The sequence below is a fragment of the Salmo salar genome, chromosome ssa23 (genome assembly GCF_905237065.1).
Source record: "Salmo salar chromosome ssa23, Ssal_v3.1, whole genome shotgun sequence".
NCBI lineage: Eukaryota > Metazoa > Chordata > Actinopteri > Salmoniformes > Salmonidae > Salmo > Salmo salar.
Window position 1 is genome coordinate 6866679 of NC_059464.1, and position 20676 is coordinate 6887354.

At 42.7% G+C, this 20676-nt stretch overlaps 1 protein-coding gene and 1 non-coding gene across 5 annotated transcripts in view; both read left to right on the plus strand.

Annotated features, from left to right (window-relative positions):
• The window catches only part of LOC106584009 (myomegalin), a 116449-nt gene that overhangs the window by 33436 nt on the left and 62337 nt on the right, over positions 1 to 20676 (plus strand). For all 4 annotated transcript variants that reach the window (XM_014168750.2, XM_014168753.2, XM_014168752.2 and 1 more), the window contains 2 exons: positions 8784 to 8894; positions 16337 to 16413. In XM_014168750.2, coding sequence (XP_014024225.2) covers positions 8784 to 8894; positions 16337 to 16413 — 188 coding nt within the window. The remainder of the gene's footprint in view (positions 1 to 8783; positions 8895 to 16336; positions 16414 to 20676) is intronic.
• trnas-uga (transfer RNA serine (anticodon UGA)) lies at positions 16454 to 16530 on the plus strand. The gene has a single exon. It is a non-coding gene; the product is annotated as a tRNA-Ser (tRNA).

The following is a 20676-nucleotide window of genomic DNA, read 5'->3' on the forward strand; positions in this document are numbered from 1 at the left end:
CAAGCATCATTGTAACAGGAGATCTAAGCCAACAATGGACCCAGCAGAGATTTCTCCGTCGTCCGAGGAACATGCTGAACTCCACCCTTTACGGTCGGCTGTCACCCACCATGGAACTGTGATTGGCCGCCATGAGGCGTGGCTGCAGGCATTGTCGGATGATTTAAGAACTCTTGTGCCCACTCTTCATTCAGCCTTTCTGAACGGACTCAGCGAGGTTCTCAAGGATGAACTGGCTTCCCGGGACAACCCTGACACTCTAGATGAGCTCATCGTTCTGGCCATCCGGATTGACAACCGGCTCCGGGAACGTCGTCGTGAGAGGACGGAGGGATTCCAAGTGGTCTCCAGTGTTTCGGGTCCCGCTGAGGGAGTAGATTCTTTGGGTGTCCCACAGCCCTATGCTGCGCCTGCTTGTTCTGTACCACGTCAGAGTTCTCAATTCGGCTCTGGTTCCCCTTCATATCCTTCAGAGGAGCCGACGCAATTGGGATGCACCAGGTTTCCGCTCTGGAGAGAAGGCGCAGGATTAACGGGCAACTCACCACTCCAGGGAGCTACGTTTTTTTTTAAATTGGACTTCTGCGAGTCAGACAGGGAGACGAGTGGAAAACAGCGTTCAACCCTCCTAATGGATATTATGAGTACCATGTCATGCCGTTTGGACTTACTAATGCTCCAGCTGTTTTCCAGGCCCTGGTTAATGACGTGCTGCGCGACTTCCTTCACCAGTTCGTCTTTGTATACCTGGATGACATTCTCATCTTCTGTCGGTTTTCTTCTGCACCCATTCTAGTTCATTCTAGTTCCTTCTCTTCGTGGTAGGGGTGGATGCCTCTGACGTTGGCATGGGTGCGGTTCTGTCTCAATGCTTGGCTAAAGACCAAACTCTTCACCCTCGTGCCTTCTCCAGACGTCTCACTCCAGCGGAGAGGAACTATGATGTCGGCAATTGGGAGATGCTTGTGGTCAAACTGGCTTTGGAGGAGTGGCGGTACTGGTTGGCGGGTTCGGAACATGCTTTTACGGTTTGGACGGTCCACAAGATCCTGGCCTACATCCAGGAGGCTAAACACCTCAATCCCAACAGGCTCGTTGGGCTCTTTTTTTCACTCGGTTCAGATTCACGGTATCTTACCACCAGGGGTCTAAGAATGTGAAGCTGGATGCCATGTCTCGCCAGTTCCCTAGCTCCAGTGAGGATTGGCCACTTGGATCCATCATCCCCAAGTCGCTCATCCTCGCGCCGGTGTCCTGTGGTATAGAGACTGTAGTGAGGGAGGCGCAAGGTAGGGAGGCAGTTCCTGACAAGCTGAGGGACTATTGTGTACAATGTTATATAGTATTTGTTAATGCTACACTTTAAGTTAATTAGCTCAATTCAAATATTTTCTGTCTGTACTGCACCCATTCAAGCATACATACTCATGTGACCGACGGGCTGGATTCGGTCTTGTGTAGCAAAATTTGAAATTGTATTTTTTTTTTACATTGGATGAAAGTAGAGACTCACCTAGAAAATGGTATATCATACACTACAGTTGAGGAACAATGGGAAAGTAATTCTGCTTTGAAAGTTGATAAACTTGATATACTTTTGAGAAAATGACCCTTGAACGTTTTGGTGAACCTACTAGGAGAGCTCTTCTTTGTCTACACCCATTCAGCATCGTTCACACCCTCTTAAGCCTTAGCTCCACCCATCTCTTTAAGGATTCACATGTGACGCCATATACTAAACAACCAAAGATTTCAAGACTTAAGGCTGGTTTATATTACATCTATCGACAGTTGTCGCAGTGACATCATGAACATTCTGTTGTCGTCCGACATAAAACTTCTTGTCATTATGAAAAAGTATAAATACAAAAACTACGGGCTGCATGACATCAGCAGCCTGGTGGTCCGAAACAGCATAACTAGTGTATTTGTCACGACTTCCCCCGAAGTTGGTTCCTCTCCTTGTTCGGGTGGCGTTCGGCGGTCGGCGTCGCCGGTCTTCTAGCCATCATCGATCCACTTTTCATTTTCCATTAGTTTTGTCTTGTCTTCCCACACACCTGGTTTCAATTCCATCATTACATGTTGTGTATTTAACCCTCTGTTCAACCCCCCCCCCGGAATTGTTTATTGTAAGTGCTTGTGCACGTTTATCTGGTGTGCAACTGGGTTTTGTACCCATTTGATTGTTTGTTCTGATTCCGGTGGTTTTTATTATTAAACTGCTCCGTTGTAAACACAGTTTTTGCACTCCTGCGCCTGACTTCTCTGCTCCCCTTACAGTATTTCAACACCGATAAACCGACCCATTTAAAAATGAATTTAGTATATGCCAATCTAACATACCAGGCAACTAAAAGAAAATGTTTTGGTTAGTTTCTAGCTTGTTAGCTGGCTAGCCAGTTCAAATAATGACCATATCATATAGCTGACAACGTCTTCACTTTATCTCATTTGTCTTAATTACATGAAAATAAACTCACAACAAGATCATTATTTACAAGTTAATGGTGAGCCAATTACAGAAAATAGCTTGCGGCTGTGAGTGTGACGAAATAAAAGCAGGGTATTCTGACAGGAGAATTTTAGAACTTGGACACAGGCCAACGAGATAAACGTTATATCCTAATTTGACTTTGGTGCAGGTCATGTTCTTCACATTACCGTCTCTGGTAAACACATACTATATCCAATAAAATAAATAAAAAATTGTCACATGCACAGGATACAGAAGGTGTAGAGAAATGGTTACTTGTATAGTGGAGTCTTTTGTTTAGACATGTAGATAGCTTGCTAAACAATTAACCATAATCTCAACTCATAACGTTACTACCCTGCATGAATCTGCAGGTACCTAACCAACCAGGTTAAATGTTAGCTAGTTAGCTAACATTAGGCTATAACTAGCAATGCAAATGGCTTTGAGATAGTAATAATATTACTACACAGATCAGTAACTCTGATCACTCTTAGCTATGATGTGGGTGTGCCCCAAGGGTCAATACTGGGGCCCCTCCTGTTCAGCCTGTACATTAATGATCTGTCTTCTGTCTGTACTGGGTCTGAAGTTCAAATGTATGCAGATGATATAGTGATATATGTGCATGCAAAGAGCAAACAACAAGCTGCACAAGAACTCACTACTGTAATGGTCCCGGTTACAAAGTGGCTCAGTGACTGGTGTTTGCATCTCAATGTGAAAAAAACTGTCTGCATGTTCTTCACAAAGAGGGCAACATATGCTACTGAGCCAGATGTCTATGTGTCAGGGGAGAAGCTCCAGGTGGAATCTGATTTTAAGTACCTTGGCATCATACTTGATTCCAACCTCTCTTTTAAAAAGCATGTGAAAAAGGTCATTCAAATAACCAAATTTAATCTAGCTAATTTCCGATTTATATGAAATTGACTACAGAGGTAGCAAAACTGGACTTCAAATCTATGATACTCCCCCACTTAACATACTGCTTGACTAGTTGGGCCCAAGCTTGCTGTACAACATTAAAACCTATTCAGTCTGTCTACAAACAGGCTCTCAAAGTGCTTGATAGGAAGCCCAATAGCCATCATCACTGTTACATCCTCAGAAAGCATGAGTTCCTGAGTTGGGAAAATGTTGTGCATGTCTTGTATTCAAGATCCTAAATGGCCTGGCTCCCCCTCCACTCAGTATTTTTGTTAAACAGAAAACCCAAACATATGGCAGCAGATCCACAAGGTCTGCCATGAGAGGTGACTGTATAGTTCCCTTAAGGAAAAGCACCTTTAGTAAATCCGCTTTCTCTGTGAGAGCTTCCCATGTCTGGAATACACTGCCATCAGACACACACAACTGCACCACCTATCACACTTTCACAAAAAGCATGAAGACATGGCTAAAGGTCAATCAGATCTGTGAACATTATCCCTAGCTGTGTATTGCCGCTTTCCATGTTGTCTGTTGTCTGTAGCTTGTGAGGTGTGGAAACACTTTGTTGCTTTTATGGATTTTGTCTTGTTGCTTTTTGTTCTATGTTGCTCTGTCTGTATGCTACGTCTTGCTTGTCCTATGTTGCTCTGCGTGTGCTCACTGCTCAATGATTGTCTATATTGTAATTGTTTTTAATAACCTGCCCAGGCTCTGCGGTTGAAAATTAGCCGGCTGGCTAAAACCGGCACTTTTACTGAAACATTGATTAATGTGCACTGTCCATGTAAAAGTAAAATCAACTCAAACTAACCAGGAAGCTAACATTAGCTAGCTAGCTCACAGTACGCTTTAATTTGAAATTAAAATAACTTTCTGACAAAATTAAAAAAATGTAATATCTGAAAATGTAGCTAGCTATACTATCTTACCCGTGTACATGGATATACGCTTCTCCCTCTCTGTCACATATACTGTATGACATGACATTTACATTACATCACAGTAAATAGAGAGCAGATCACCACCGTGCCTCTGAAGTCAGTACGGTTGCCTTGGCATTTGTTTCCCTGGATACAGTGAAATTGAACATTTTCTGCTTGATTTATATCCCTTGTAGATAATCTACAAACAGAACAGTGGCATTTATGCTTGTCAGACCAATTTTTATACGCATAATTATGAGCCTTGCGGTGTAAGATTGGACAAATTGAAATAAACAGAATTTTCTTTGATTACTTTCTTTGAGTATTTTACATGGTTGTTAAACATTGCTTGATATTATTAACTGGTGTTTTTGTTAACAGTGTGAGAACAGTAGCACACATTGCCTTTTGCATATTATTGCAGATATATTGGCAGGTTGGAAAATTCCACATCAGACTATAACTCATTTAATGATGAGGATTTGGAGTGAAAAGTGTTTGTTACCTCAGGATCCTCTCTTCCGGTGCTGTGTGGTCTGACTTTATTTGGTTCATATTCAGGTGGTTGTGTCATTCTACTTTTAGTGTTGGCCCTCCAGAATTACATCTTAGAACTAATTTAGTAGGATGGACAAACTCAACTAGCTAGTTTTAAATGGCTCAGTTGGTTGAGCATGATGCTTGCAACACCAACGTTTGTGGGTTTGATTCCTGCTGCGGCCACCCATATGTAAGTCGACGTAAGTCGATTTGGATAAAAGTGTCTGTTAAATAGCATATATATATATATGTATTATTTATTAGTGTTTCCATTCACTTAGGTGAACAGAAAAGGAGAGTGAAGCTATAGCAAAGTAGAGTTACAGCCATAGCCCCTCACATCACGACTTTACTTCCTCGAAGATCCTTTTCCCTTCCCTCTACTTCTCCTTCCTCCCAAGCTCTTCTGTGGTTAGTTCTTGGTCTCTTGTTGCACATTCAGTTTGAAAACAACATCCTAATTAAAGCACCATGGAAATGCGCAGCATGCAGCTTGGCTCTGCTTGGCGAGGGACGTCACCGTTGGAAAATGTTTATGAGCTGTGGCTGGTGTGACGTAGGAACCTTTCACTACCCAGATATTTATCTGCACGTCTTTAATCCAGTCTGATTGTAATAATGGATGTTTAGATACACCCCAATAATATAAATCAGTGGGGTACAATTTAGAAGTTGGTACGGGAGTCTGGAAAATGTCTGGATGTGCTTTTTTCCCGATGTGCTAGAGCCACTAGACTATGAGCAGACGTCAGAAAGGGAAAGTACAGTGAGAGAATAGGGACGATTTCATTTCACATGCAGCTCGTTTGGTAATAAATTCAATGATTTCTTCTGAATGAGACCTAATTGGGTTGTAATCGGTTATGGGTGTACTGTTGTTCTCTCCAGCTCTGCCGTAGCCTATCCAGTATGCTGGAATACTTAGTTTTTTATATTTTATTTAACCTTTATTTAACTAGACACGTGAGTTAAGGACAAATTCTTATTTAAAATGGTGGCGTAGGAACAGTGGGTTAACTGCCTTGTTCAGGGACAGAATGACTGATTTTTACCTTGTCAACTCGGGGATTGTATCTAGCAACCTTTCGGTTACGGGCCCAACGCTCTAACCACTAGGCTACCTGCTACCTGCTGGCTACCTGGACTGGACTGGGGTTCTCTCCTGGGGTTCTCTACCTATTCAGTGTTTCCCAACTCCAGTCCTCTAGTACCCACAACAGTAAACATTTTTACTGTAGCCCTGACAAACATACCTCGATCTACTTGTCAGCTAATCACCAAGGCCTCGATGAGTTGAATGAGGTGTGTTTGTCCAGGGGTAAAACACAAATGTGTACTATTGGGGGTACTCCAGGACTGGAGTTGGGAAACACTGACCTATATGATGGAATACAGTGTTACCACTGGCGATGATCATTCTCTGACCTGTTTGTGTCTCAGCTACTCAGTCACTGGCCTGGCCTAGCCATTGCAGTCTTGTTTGGTTAAGGTTTGAGTCTGCTAAATGGCATATATATACAGTGCCAGTCAAAAGTTTGGACACACCTACTCATTCAAGGGTTTCTCTTTATTTTTACTATTTTCTACATTGTAGAAAAATAGGGAAGACATCAAAACTATGAAATAAGACATATGGAATCATGTAGTAACCAAAAAAGTATTAAACAAATGAAAATATAGTTTTGATTTTAAATTCATCAAAGTAGCCACACTTTGCCTTTATGTCAGCTTTGCACACTCTTGGCATTCTCTCAACCAGCTTCATGAGGAATGCTTTTCCAACAGTCTTGAAGGAGTTCCCCCAATTGCTGAGCACTTGTTGGCTGCTTTTCCTTCACTCTGCGGTCTAACTCATCCCAAACCATCTCAATTGGGTTGAGGTCGGGTGATTGTGGAGGCCAGGTCATCTGATGCAGCATTCCATCACTCTCCTTCTTGGTTAAATAACCCTTACACAGCCTGGAGATGTGTTTTGGGTCATTGTCCTGTTTAAAAACCAGATGGGATGGCATATCACTGCAGAATGCTGTGGTAGCCATGCTGGTTAAGTGTGCCTTTAATTCTAAATAAATCACTGATAGTGTCACCAGCAAAGCACCCCCACATCATCACACCTCCTCCTCCTCCATGCTTCACAGTGGGAACCACACATGCGGAGATCATCCATTCACCTACTCTGCGTCTCACAAAGACACGGCGGTTGGAACCAAAAATTCTCAAATTTGGACTCATCAGACCAAAGGACATATTTCCACCGGTCTAATGTCCATTGCTTGTGTTTCTTGGCCCAAGCAAGTCTATTCTTCTTATTGGTGTCGTTTAGTAGTGGTTTCTTTGCAGCAATTCAACCATGAAGGTGTGATTCACATAGTCTCCTCTGAACAGTTGATGTTAAGATGTGTCTGTTACTTGAACTCTGTGAAGCATTTATTTGATCTGCATCCGAGGTGCAGTTCATTGCCGATTTCTGAGGCTGGTAACTATAATGAAGTTATCCTCTGCAGCAGAGGTAACTCTGGGTCTTCCTTTCCTGTGGCGGTCCTCATGAGTGCTAGTTTCATCATAACGCTTGATGGTTTTTTTCTGACTGCACCTGAAGAAACTTTAGACATTTTCGATATTGTCTTCATGTCTTAAAGTAATGATGGACTGTCATTTCTCTTTGCTTGTCACAATACAACTGATTGGCTCAAACGCATTAAAGAAGGGAAAAAAAATCCACAAATTAACTTTTAACAAGGCACACCTGTTAATTGAAATGTATTCCAGGTGACTACCTCATGGAGCTGGTTGAAAGAATGCCAAGAGTGTGCAAAGCTGTCATCAAGGCAAATATAAAATGTATTTTGATTTGTGTAACACTTGTTTGGTTACTACATGATTCCATATGTGTTATTTCATAATTTTGATGTCTTCACTATTATTCTACAACGTAAAAAATAATAAAAAATAAAGAAAAACCCTTGAATGGGTAGGTGTGTCCAAACTCTTGACTGGTACTCTATATATCAGTGTTTCCACTCACTCAGGTGAACAGAGCAGGAGAGTGGAGCTATAGCACCCCCTTATGGTCACAAAGCATGTAGTCACTCCGTAGTTGTCAAGTGTTGATATTCATATCTCATATGCTTCATTGGAGATATACATGCACGCATAGAGTTGTTTCAGTATTTATGGTTCCAGTTCAACTTGTTTAGGTGCTTTGCCTTTTCTGCCTGTATGTCTACTGATATGAGGTGGAGTGTTGGGGTTCTTGGAAGCAGCTGTTGTGCCTAGCTCAGTGAGGGCTAACTTTTGGGTGATACAGAGTGGTGGGAGGATAGCAGGGCACTAACCATCAACTTGTCTCCTAGATCAACACAGTATGTGATCTCAAACTAGTTAGCAACCTATTTCTTTCCATTACAGTTCCAGATCAAATTGAAGGCTGCTGCCCAAGTGTAGTTGCATACAGTATGTTTTCCCTATCAGCTACAGTAGCAGCACACCACTTGTGTCTGTGGTCTGTCTGTGCCACTCTCCAGCCCATGTCAGATCCTGGGACAACTTCACAGTGTTAAAAAAAGAAACTCTGACACAACTCTTTATCAACACACTCCCTCCCCCCCACTGCTCATGCCACCCCCCCACAACCCCTCCTCAATGTTGAAAAACGAGGAGGCAGCTCTACTCCGGTTGTGATTGTCATTCACTTCATTCTTGATTGTGTGTTGGACATCAGTGTTGTTGTTCTACAGTTAGACAGCAACTACTATTCTACTGATAGATTTTGAATTATTGTTGTTTATGTTATTACGTTTTTATTCAGTGCTGCTTTATGATGCAGGACTGAATGGGGGGGCTCTGTTGCCCCCTGTGAAAAACCTGGCACCATGTCTAACAGTTTCCGCGGTTACCGCACTATTTCTCAGCACCTGAAAGACCTGAAGAAGGAGAACTTCAGCCTGAAGCTGCGGATCTACTTCCTTGAGGAGAGGATCCAGCAGAAATACGAGGACAGCAGTAACGATGTCCACAAGAGGGTGAGTCTCACTGGGGCACCGAGGGACATATGAGAGGGGGTAGGAGCAGTGGCGATTTCCACAAGAGGTTGAGTCTCACTGGGGCACCGAGGGACAGGGGAGAAGGGGAAAGAGCAGCGAAAATGTTCACAAGAGGTTGAGCCTCACTGGGGCACAGAGGGACAGGGGAGAGGGGGTAGGAGCAGCGATGATGTCCACAAGAGGGTCCTACTGCGACATGGAGGGGTGGAGGAGAGGGGTGCAGGAGGGGACAGGGGAAAGGAATTGGGAAGGTGGCCATTTGTCGCAGTTTCATGTGCTGCTTCTGTTGTGTGTGTGTGTGACAGAGAAAGAGGGTGAGAGAGTTTTGGTCTTTGGTCTTTGCTGCATGCTCTAGGTTCATCATACAGTTGTAGTCAGAAGTTTACATACACTTAAGTTGGAGTCATTAAAACTCGTTTTTCAACCACTCCACAAATTTCTTGTTAACAAACTATATTTTTGGCAAGTCGGTTAGGACATCTACTTTGTGCATGACACAAGTAATTTTTCCAACAACTGTTTAGAGACAGATGATTTCACTTATAATTCACTGTATCACAATTCCAGTGGGTCAGAAGTTTACATACACTAAGTTGACTGTGCCTTTAAACAGCTTGGAAATTTCCAGAAAATGATGTCATGGCTTTAGAAGCTTCTGATAGGCTAATTGACATCATTTGAGTCAATTGGAGGTGTACCTGTGGATGTATTTCAAGGCCTACCTTCAAACGTAGTGTCTCTTTGTTTGACATCATGGGAAAATCAAAAGAAAGCAGCCAAGACCTCAGAAAAAAATGTAGACCTCCACAAGTCTGGTTCATCCTTGGGAGCAATGTCCAAATGACTGAAGGCACCACGTTCATCTTTACAAACAATAGTATGCAAGTATAAACACCATGGGACCACGTAGCCGTCATACTGCTCAGGAAGGAGATGCGTTCTGCCTCCTAGAGATGAACGTACTTTGGTGCGAAAAGTGCAAATCAATCCCAGAACAACAGCAAAGGACCTTGTGAAGATGCTGGAGGAAACAGGTACAAAAGTATCTATATCCATAGTAAAACTAGTCCTATATCGACATAACTTGAAAGGCCGCTCAGCAAGGAAGAAGCTACTGCTCCATAACCGGCATAAAAAAACCAGACTACGGTTTGCAACTGCACATGGGGACGAAGATTGTACTTTTTGGAGAAATGTCCTCTGGTCTGATGAAACAAAAATAGAACTGTTTGGCCATAATGACCATTGTTATGTTTGGAGGAAAAAGAGGGAGGCTTGTAAGCCAAAGAACACTATCCAACCGTGAAGCATGGCGGTGGCAGCATCATGTTGTGGTGGTGCTTTGCTGCAGGAGGGACTGGTGCACTTCACAAAATAGATGGCATCATGAGGGAGGAAAACTTTGTGGATATATTGAAGCAACATCTCAAGTCATCCTTCAGGAAGTTAAAGCTTGGTCGCAAATGGGTCTTCCAAATGGACAATGACCCCAAGCATACTTCCAAAGTTGTGGCAAAATGCCTTAAGGACAACAAAGGTATTGGAGTGGCCATCGCAAAGCCCTGACCTCAATCCTATAGAACATTTGTGGGCAGAACTGAAAAAGCGTGTGCTAGCAAGGAGGCCTACAAACCTGACTCAGTTGCACCAGCTCTGTCAGGAGGAATGGGCCAAAATTCACCCAACTTATTGTGGGAAGCTTGTGGAAGGCTCCCCAAAACGTTTGATCCAAGTTAAACAATTTAAAAATACTAATTGAGTGTATGTAAACTAATGACCCACTGGGAATGTGATGAAAGAAATAAAGCTGAAATAAATCATTCTCTCTACTATTATTCTGACATTTCACATTCTTAAAATAAAGTGGTGATCCTAACTGACCTAAGACAGGGAATATTTGCTAGGATTAAACGTCAGTAATTGTGAAAAACTGAGTTTAAATGTATTTGGCTAAGGTGTATGTAAACTTCCGACTTCAACTGTACATGAAAATGCATAGGCTTTTTAACTCCAGATGATGGGGTCATGCTAGTCACATCGTTGAATGAATGAATGAATACTGTAATCATGGTTAACAGTAAAATCCCAGGCCCAAGTATCTCCTATGGCAGTTTGCTGTACACACTGTAGTTTGTAGCTCTCTTCCTGTTGATTGTTTATGCTGCAGTTCCCAGCATATAATGATAACTACATCTGACCGCAGGTCTCAGACCAGTCTCTGAATGTTAACAGAACCTGTCAGTCACACAGCCCTGTCTGTATGTATATATAAACCTAAAATGCTGCTTTTCATTGCTGACCTGCAGATTTCACTAATGTGCATTGAGCTAAAAGCTCTGAGTAAATAACCGTTTTTTGGCACAATTTGGTGAAAGCCCCAAAGGCTTCAGAAAGCCTCGGTTTCCCATCACTACCTAACGCGCAAGTCAGTCTTCTTCTATGGTATCATGCCGGTCCGCAAACAAACGTTAGAGGAAGGGGGAAAATAACATTAATCCACAAAAACCGAAAAAAATATATAATACCAATTATCAACTAAAATCTTCCCACCTCTTCAGTCATTTGATAATTCAAACTTCCCTAATCAGGCTCTGGGGCCTGAGAGGCTGGGACCGCTCTAGACAGTACTCCAAGGACCTCTTCAGATGTGAAATCTTTTAATCCCAGATATCGTTTAGCTGCAGAAACAATGTCGATTTTTCTTATTTTCAACTTGAGCAGTACCATGTACTACCATTGCTATAAAAGAGACAAAAACCACCTTCTTTACATCAAGCATTTCTGGATCCTGTTAGCAGTACTCATGCTGAAGTGTAGGCCTACAGGTATTCACTACCATTGGACATTCAGAGATACTCAATCTTTCTACCCTTTTGACAGCTTCCACACATAGGAGACTCTCTGAACTGCTCTGATTTTGGCAATCTCAATCTCTTTCACCCTAATCGGGCATTCCAAGGACTTCACTTCATGGTCTCCACTACAGTTACAGCACTTTGCTCCTTCGCCATTTTCTTCTGCTACACATTCACCTTCATAGTGGTTTTCCCCACATATCCCACACCTTGGCTTCTCACTTTGGCAGATAATACATTGTAAAGGCCTGTATATAAACACCGATAGGGTAGTATACTTATCCCAGCTGCACACTGATAGTGAGAAACTCCACATCAAAAAACACAAGAACAGACAAACTCTTCTCCTTCATGCCTTTTACCACATGATTCATCCTTTGTGCATCGACCACTCCAGCTGTATTCTTTAATAGAGCAATGGCGACTTCTTTCGAAACTCCTTAAATGTCACCCTTTACCGGTGCCCTTCTCCGTAGATCAGGCCCGCGGATCAATTTCCCCACTATGAACTCTTACTGTTGAGAGTTAGAATAGTAGAATACACAAGGTGCAATTTCGAAATTTGGTTGTGCATCAGCAATTTTTATCTTGTTACAGTGAGGGAAAAAAGTATTTGATCCCCATTAAAATTAGCTGTAAGCACTAATCGCTCAGCACTACCAATTTCACTTTACCTAAAGATTTCTTCAACAAATTTCGGACGGATTCACCAAGTCAGGCATATATCTGTTTTCTATAAATCGTACTCCTACCAGATACGATAGTCCATTCGTCCTTGTTTCCACCACCATCAGATTTTTGTTCACCATCCGCTTCCGCTATTGTTCGCGTCCATCCACTTCCCATAATCCTCCACTCCGTAAACCGTCATGAGTCCAGAAGTCTGTCTTCTTCTTCTTCTTTGAGATTGGGTTGGTGGATCGCACCCAACTTTTAAGGTGCATACACTTCCACCTATTGTACTAAATTGTGAGGCCAGTCACGGCCTACCTACATGTTCCTCTGAAGAAAGTGAAATAGAGCCCTAGACACCACTTCCCTTCCCTTTCCTCCCCACTACACCACCCCAACCCTGTCCAGCCTCTCTAACCCTTTCACACAATCTCTCCCTATCTACGTCATACAGTTAACAAAATATCAGCACATGCTCCACCGTTTCCTCTACTAAACACTCATCACACAGACCTGTTTCATGTCTCCCTATCATCCACAATGTGGCATTCAAATTCATATCTACCAGCTCTCTCCTCACTGTACTCTTAGCCACCACATCAGCATTCTCATTACCTTCCACACCCACACGGGCGGGAACCCAGCAAAAGCTTACCACCACTCTCATCCTCTCCAATTCCATTAATGCCAAGAGTGTGCAAAGCTGTCATCAACGCAAAGGGTGTGTCACGACTTCCACCGAGGGTGGTTCCTCTCCCTGTTCGGGCGGTGTTCGGCGGTCGGCGTCGCCGGCCTACTAGCCGTCACCGATCCATTTGTCTTTTTCTGTTTGTTTTGTCTTTGGTGTTTTCACACCTGGTTTCATTTGCTTTAATTTCTGTGTGTATTTTTTACCCCTGTTGCCTGCTTAGGTTTGTGTGGGGTTATTTGTCTCAGGTTGCTCGTTGAGGTTGTGCCTCATTTTATTTCACGTATATACGTATATATTGGGGGTAAAGCCCTGCGATAGACTAGCGTCCTGTCCAGGAGGTGTACTTATACATCAAGCTGCTTCACGCTATAGAAACAGAAGATAGGGACCTGCCTTTTGAGATGTTCCGGCTCGTGCAAGGCTACTACTATCTATCCCCATCCACAACAACCTAGCAAGCCACGAGTCTACTACGTGCTCACCAATTATATACTATATATACACCAGATGACTGACAGGGGGCACTGTCAGTCATTTTGAGAATCCAGCTGAGAATACCACAGCGAGATTAATTCACAATAGCTGGACTCTCTGGAGGCTAGACTGTCACAGTTTTATTTGTCGTCTCTCAAGCTGGGCTCACTCGCTCAGAGGAAGATGTAATCGATTATTTGTCTGGATAGGCCAGAAAATGTGACACATCACTCCCTATGCAAATGTGGAATCTGAAACCTTACACTTCTAGTCAGCTCCAGTTAGAGAGTGGAAAGGAGAGCAGACAGATGGGGCTTTTTGGCATTATAAGGCATGGGACCCTACGGCGTTCACAGAGCACTTTGTACACCAAAACACTCCAAGCTAGAATCCTTAGTTGCTACATCCATTTTTGGACTCATAAATGAATTGCATACTGTATACCCATTGATTCTCGAAGCATACAACTTATTAAGGTCTTTTGAAATACTGTAGAATTCCATTCATTCTTATGGAGGACTGCTCCTTCTGAGGAGTATCAGTAAGGCTGACCGGTGGCTTCAAAGCTTTTTATTGGCCAATACATAGCATCAGAAAGCTAGTTTATATACATATAATGTATAAACATATACATTAGTGCTCACATTGCCCCTAGCGGACGGTATTGAAGCCATCTCCCGACATCCTGGGGACCTGGACAAACGTTAAATACTGAAGTCTATCTGATGTGATCTTGCTGAATAATTATAGGCCCACTTCCTACTGACCTAAATACTAATGTTGGCTGGAAGGAACTCCAGCTTCAGGCCCCTTAATATGATCACAACCAACATCCAGGATAGCAGGATAGGGAGAGACATTGCATGTGTGTGTGTGTGTGTGTGTGTGTGTGAGAGAGCGAGAGCTTGTAAATGTGTGCATGGCTTTGTGTGTACGTGTATGTGTAGGTATGCGTATACACTTTACAGAGTAACAGCTTGGCATTTCAACATGTCTTGGTTACAGTGCATCCAAACACACTCTAATAAGCCAACATGAGTACGCCCATATTCATCCATTAACTGACTGTTGCTGCCCTTGTCCAGTGCCTAGAGTTATAACTGTCTCTGTTGCTCAGGGCTGGCGCAGTGGAAGGGGGAGAGGGGGTTAGATAGGGGGCCCTGCAGTTAAAATGTATTGGTCACACATATTTAGCAATGTTATTGCGGGTGTAGTGAAATGCATGTGTTCCTAGCTCCAACATTGCAGTAGTATCTAACAATTCATAACAATACACACAAATCTAAAAGTAAAAGAATGGAATTAAGAAATATATAAATATTTAGTTTGAGCAATGTCGGAGTGGCATTGACTAAAATACAGTAGAATAGAATACAGTATATACATATGAGATGAGTAAAGCAGTATGTAAACATTATTTAAACATGATTAAAGGGACTAGTGTTCCATTGTTAAAGTGACCTGTGATTCCATATCTATGTATATAGGGCAGCAGCCTCTAAGGTGCAGGGTTGCGTAACCGGGTGGTAGCCGGCTAGTGATGGCTATTTAACAGTCTGATGGCCTTGAGATAGGTGTTTTTCAGTCTCTCGGCCCCAGCTTTGATGCACCTGTACTGCCCTCGCCTTCTGGATGATAGCGGGGTGAACAGGCAGTGGCTCTGGTGATTAATGTCCTTGATGATCTTTTTGGCCTTCCTGTGACATTGGGGGCTGTAGGTGTCCTGGTGGGCAGGTAGTTTGCCCACGGGGATGCATTGGGCAGACTGCACCACCCTCTGGAGAGCCCTGATACAGCCCGACATGATGCTCTCAATTGTGCATCTGTAAAAGTTTGTGAGGGTTTTAGGGCCCAAGCCAAATTTCTTCAGCCTCCTGAGATTGAAGAGGCACTGTTGCGCCTTCTTCACCACACTATCTGTGTGGGTGGACCATTTCAGATCGTCAGTGATGTGTACGCCGAGGAACTTGAAGCTTTCCACCTTCTTCACTGTAGTCCTGTCGATGTGGATGGGGGTGTGCTCCCTCTTCTGTTTCCTGAAGTCCACGATCAGCTCTTTTGCTTTGTTGACATTGAGTGAGAGGTTATTTTCCTGGCACCATACTCCCAGGGCTCTCACCTCCTCCCTGTAGGCTGTCTCGTCATTGTTGGTAATCAGGCTTACTACTGTTGTGTCATCTGCAAACTTGAGGATTGAGTTGGAGGCGTGCGTGGCCACACAGTCATGGGTTAGCAGGGAGTACAGGAGGTATTGTTTCCTACCTTCATCACCTGGGGGCGGCCTGTCAGGAAGTCCAGGACCCAGTTGCACAGGGCGGGATTCAGATCCAGGGTCGCGAGCTTAATGGTGAGCTTGTAGGGTACTATGGTGAACATCATTCTTACATAGGTATTCCTCTTGTCCAGATGGGATAGGGGAGTGTGCAGTGGGATGGCGATTGCTGAAGGGGGTGGATTGGGGGTTAGGGAGAACTAGTGCTCATATCCCACTCTTCTATTTAGAAACCTGCTTCACTCTCAAATCTCACAGATATGGGTCGGCACGTGCACTTGGGGAGACACTCATTTTGTATACTGTATTATGAAGCTTATCTGAGTCAATTCATGCCTCATACACATCATTTACCGTTACATTATTATTATATTGAACATGCATCTAATGAACATGCAGAGTAAAATGTTTCTATGTTAGATATTATTGATTGGTGTGACCTTCTGTTTTTATGCAGAACATTGAATTGAAGGTAGAGGTGGAGAGCTTGAAGCAGGAGCTCCAGGAGAACCAGGAGATTCTGGACAAGGCCCCGTGAGTACACTACCATGTCTTGTATTGTCACAGTGTCCTTGCCTTCCCTGTGGCTCAGTTGGTAGAGCATAGTGTTTGAAACGCCAGGGTTGTGGGTTCGATTCCCACGGGGGGGCCAGTATGAAATGAATATGAAATGTATGTATTCACTACTGCAAGTTGCTCTGGATAAGAGTGTCTGCTAAATGACTAAAATGCACAGACAAATACTAGAATACAGCCTACTCACTTCACAGTTGATCTCTATATTATATTCAGACTAAGTTCTCATATCCCCCTGTACTGCCCAGTCTGGTCCTAAGATAGATTCCTGCAGTTCAGACTACAGCTGGCCTCAGGGCATGTGGGTCCTTGTCCCTAACCCTCTCTTTGCTGTGTAAACTCACCTAACACAACAGTTCTAAAGCCCTGTGGAATGCGTGGTGGGCTCTTAAGTGCTTTTGAAGAGTATGAAGTGGCTCTGTGGGTAGTACAAACTTAGAAAATAGGCTTCCAAAAATGTTCTAAGGCTGTCCCCATAGGAACCCTTTTTGTTTCCAGGTAGAACCATTTTGGGATCCATGTAGGACCCTATGTGGAAAGGGTTCAACATAGAACCCACAAGGGTTCTTTCTGGACCAAAAGGGTTCTACCTGGAACCAAAAAGGGTTCTTTAACGGGTTCTCCTATGGAGACAGCCGATGAACCCTTGTAGGTTCTAGATATCACCTTTTTTCTAAAGGTGTAGGGACTAAAGATAAAAGAGAGAGATGGAGTAAGAGGGTAATAGGCAGAGAAGGGGGGAAGCCTCTGGATTGTTTTGCTGAGCCAGGGACGATTTGAGCCACAGAACCTGCCAATAGATAGAGCAGCTGTCTCAGTGTCTCTCAGTGTTAGAGATATGCTGATCTCCTCAGATACAACATGCACCCCCTTTACAGACCTTCTGTACTGTATACCAGGGCTCGGCAACAGGCCACAAGGGATTTAAAAAAAAAAGTTTGTGGTAAAAAAGACTAGAATCATCAGGAATTCAGCTAAAAATGTAATTTAGGAAATCTGTTTCCAAGTATTCTCACGAATAAAAAATAAATGTGATTGTGTCTCAATGTAATCAAGTTACAGATGTAGGATCTTAATTTGATCACTATTTTGTTGCTGAGTATGAAATGCAAACTTGTAGTGTATTCAAGGTTTAAAATGCTTCTAATTTCCACTTTAAAATGTCAGACTTGAAAAAAATTCCATTAATTATAATCCACATAATATTTAACAGTGCATTCAGAAAGTATTCAGACCCCTTGACTTTTTTCACATTTTTTTACGTTACAGCCTTATTCTAAAATGGATTCAATAAAAAAATGTCCTCATCAATCTACACACAATGCCCCCTAATGATAAAGAGAAAAAAGTTTTTTGGTTTTTTTTACTTTTTTGCACATAAAAATATATATATTTTTAAATTATTTAAATACAGTACCAGTAAAGAGTGTGCTGTCATCAAGGCAAAGGGTGGCAAATTTGAAGAATATAAAATATATTTTGTTAATTGAAATGCATTCCAGGTGACTACCTCATGAAGCTGGTTGAAAGAATGCCAAGAGTGTGCAAAGCTGTCATCAAGGCAAATATAAAATGTATTTAAATTTGTTTAACAATTTTTTTGCTTACTACATTATTCCATATATGTTCTTTCATAGTTTTGATGTATTCACTATTATTGTAAATAGTAAAAATAAAGAAAAACCCTTGAATGAGTAGGTGTGTCTAAACTTTTGACTGGTACTGTAAGTATTCAGACCCTTTGCTATGAGACTCGAAATGGAGCTCAGGTGGATCCTGTTTCCATTGATCATTCTTGAGATGTTTCTACAACTTTATTGGAGTCCATCTGTGGTAAATCCAAATGATTGGAAAATATTTGGAAAGGCACACAACTGTCTATATAAGGTCCCACAGTTGACTGCATGTCGGAGCAAAAACCAAACCATGAGGTCGAAGGAATTGTCCGTAGAGCTCCGAGACAGAATTGTGTCGAGGCACAGATCTGGGGAAGGGAGGTGACCAAGAACCCGATGGACACTCTGACAGAGCTCCAGAGATCCTCTGTGGAGATAGGAGAACCTTCCAGAAGGACAACCATCTCTGCAGCAGTCTACCAATCAGGCCTTTATGGTGGAGTGGCCAGATGGAAGACACTTTTCAGTAAAAGACACATGACAGCCCTCTTGGAGTTTGTCAAAAGGCACCTAAAGCACTCTCAGACCATGGGAAAAAGATTCTCTGGTCTTATCAAACCAAGATTGAACTCTTTGGCCTGAATTCCAAGCCTCATATCTGGAGGAAACCTGGCACCATCCCTAAGGGGAAGTATGGTGCTGACAGCATCATGTTGTGGGGATGTTTTTCAGCGGCAGGGACTGGGAGCCAAGTCAGGATCGAGGGAAAGATGAAGGGAGCAAAGTACAGAGAGATCCTTGATGAAAACCTGCTCCAGGACCTCAGTCTGGGGCGAAGGTTCACCTTCCAACAGGACAACGGCCCTAAGCACACAGCCAAGACAATGCAGGACTGGCTTCGGGACAAGTCTCTGAATGTCCTTGAGTGGCCCAGCCAGAGCCCGGACTTGAACCCGATTGAACATCTCTGGAGAGACCTGAAAATAGCTGTGCAGAGACGCTCCCTATCCAACCTGACAGAGCTTGAGAGGATCTGCAGAGAATAATGGGAGAAACTCCCCAAATACAGGTGTGCCAAGCTTGTAGCATCATACCCAAGACTCTAGGCTCTAATCACTACCAAAGGTGCTTCAACAAAGTACTGAGTAAAGGGTCTGAATACTTTTGTAAATGTGATATTTCAGTTTTTGATTTTTAATACATTTGCAAACATTTCTAAAAACCTGTTTTTGCTTTGTTAGTGTAGGGTATTGTGTGTTGATTGATGAGAAAAACAACAGCATTTAATACATTTTTGAATAAGGCTGTAACGTAACAAAATGTGGGAAAAAATCAAGGGGTCTGAATACTTTCCGAATGCACTGTACATTTCCTGTTGCTGCAGGACTATTTTCCTGCTGTAGCAAACTGGCTTAAATTGAGGTTCAGTTGTGGTCAATATGCAGTGTAAAATTATTATAATTATGTTGGGCCCGACCATCTGCTCCGACAAAAATCTGCCCTAGTTGCCTACCCCTGCTGTATACCCTCTCCAATCAACCCCTCTCCTACATCACACACTCACCTTAAAGTAGAACTTCCCCACTTTCATCACATTTCTAGACTTACTCATTGTAAAACAGTCATTGCTTCATTAGTACAGCTTAATGGATGTATTCTTTTACTTGTACTAAACCCCATGGTGCCCCCCTACTAGCACTGACTTTGCTGATAACCAAGTAAGTAAGTAAGTACATTTTCCCCCAATAAAGTAGTTATCTCACCTAGCTTTCTTAAGATGAACTGTAAGTCACTCTGGAAAAGAGCAACTGCTAAATGAGTAAAATTTAAAATGTCTAGCCCTTCTGTTTATTGTCCTCAAGAATAATAATGTAACATGACTTGACACAAGAACAATAATGTAACACAATTATCCACAGATGTAGGACCTTAATTTGAGCCAGTTTGCTACAGCATAATCCTACAGCATCAGGAAATGGGAATTATAATTACTGGACATTTTTGTAGGGGTTGATACATTTTTCGTAAGGGAACATCAAGTCAGAAATTTCAAAGTGGAAATTACAAACTTCGGAAGCATTTTAAACCTCAAATACACTACAAGTTTTACATTTCCTGTATTGCAGGAAGGTTCTCCTGCAACATGCGGATCAAATTAAGATCCTACATCTGTACCAATCAGCACCTGATTTGATACATGAATCAGCCTGTGAACAAATAATTATGTTAATTAATCAGCAATGTATACAGAGAAGTAATTACTTAATAAATCAGTTAAGTGCTTCGTCAAGACACTTTTGCCCTGAAGGAGTATGGGTAGTGGGTCAGTCCCTCTAGACCTCCTTAAGTCTAGTTGACCCGTTGGGGTTCAACAAGGGTGCCAGGGCCAAGTGGTGCTCTCCCTGATTCATAAATAAACAGTTAGCTCTGTGATTGTCATTAGAGTTCTAAAAAGACTATGACATATAGAGGGCCACAGTGGACAAGCAGTTAGAGCAACACTCTCTTGAGAGAAGCAGCCCTGGGCTAACTCTAATGGTACTGTTAGGTGGTGAGTGACGAGCAGTAATGGGCGCTCGCTGTAATAGTGAGAACTGTCAGAGGA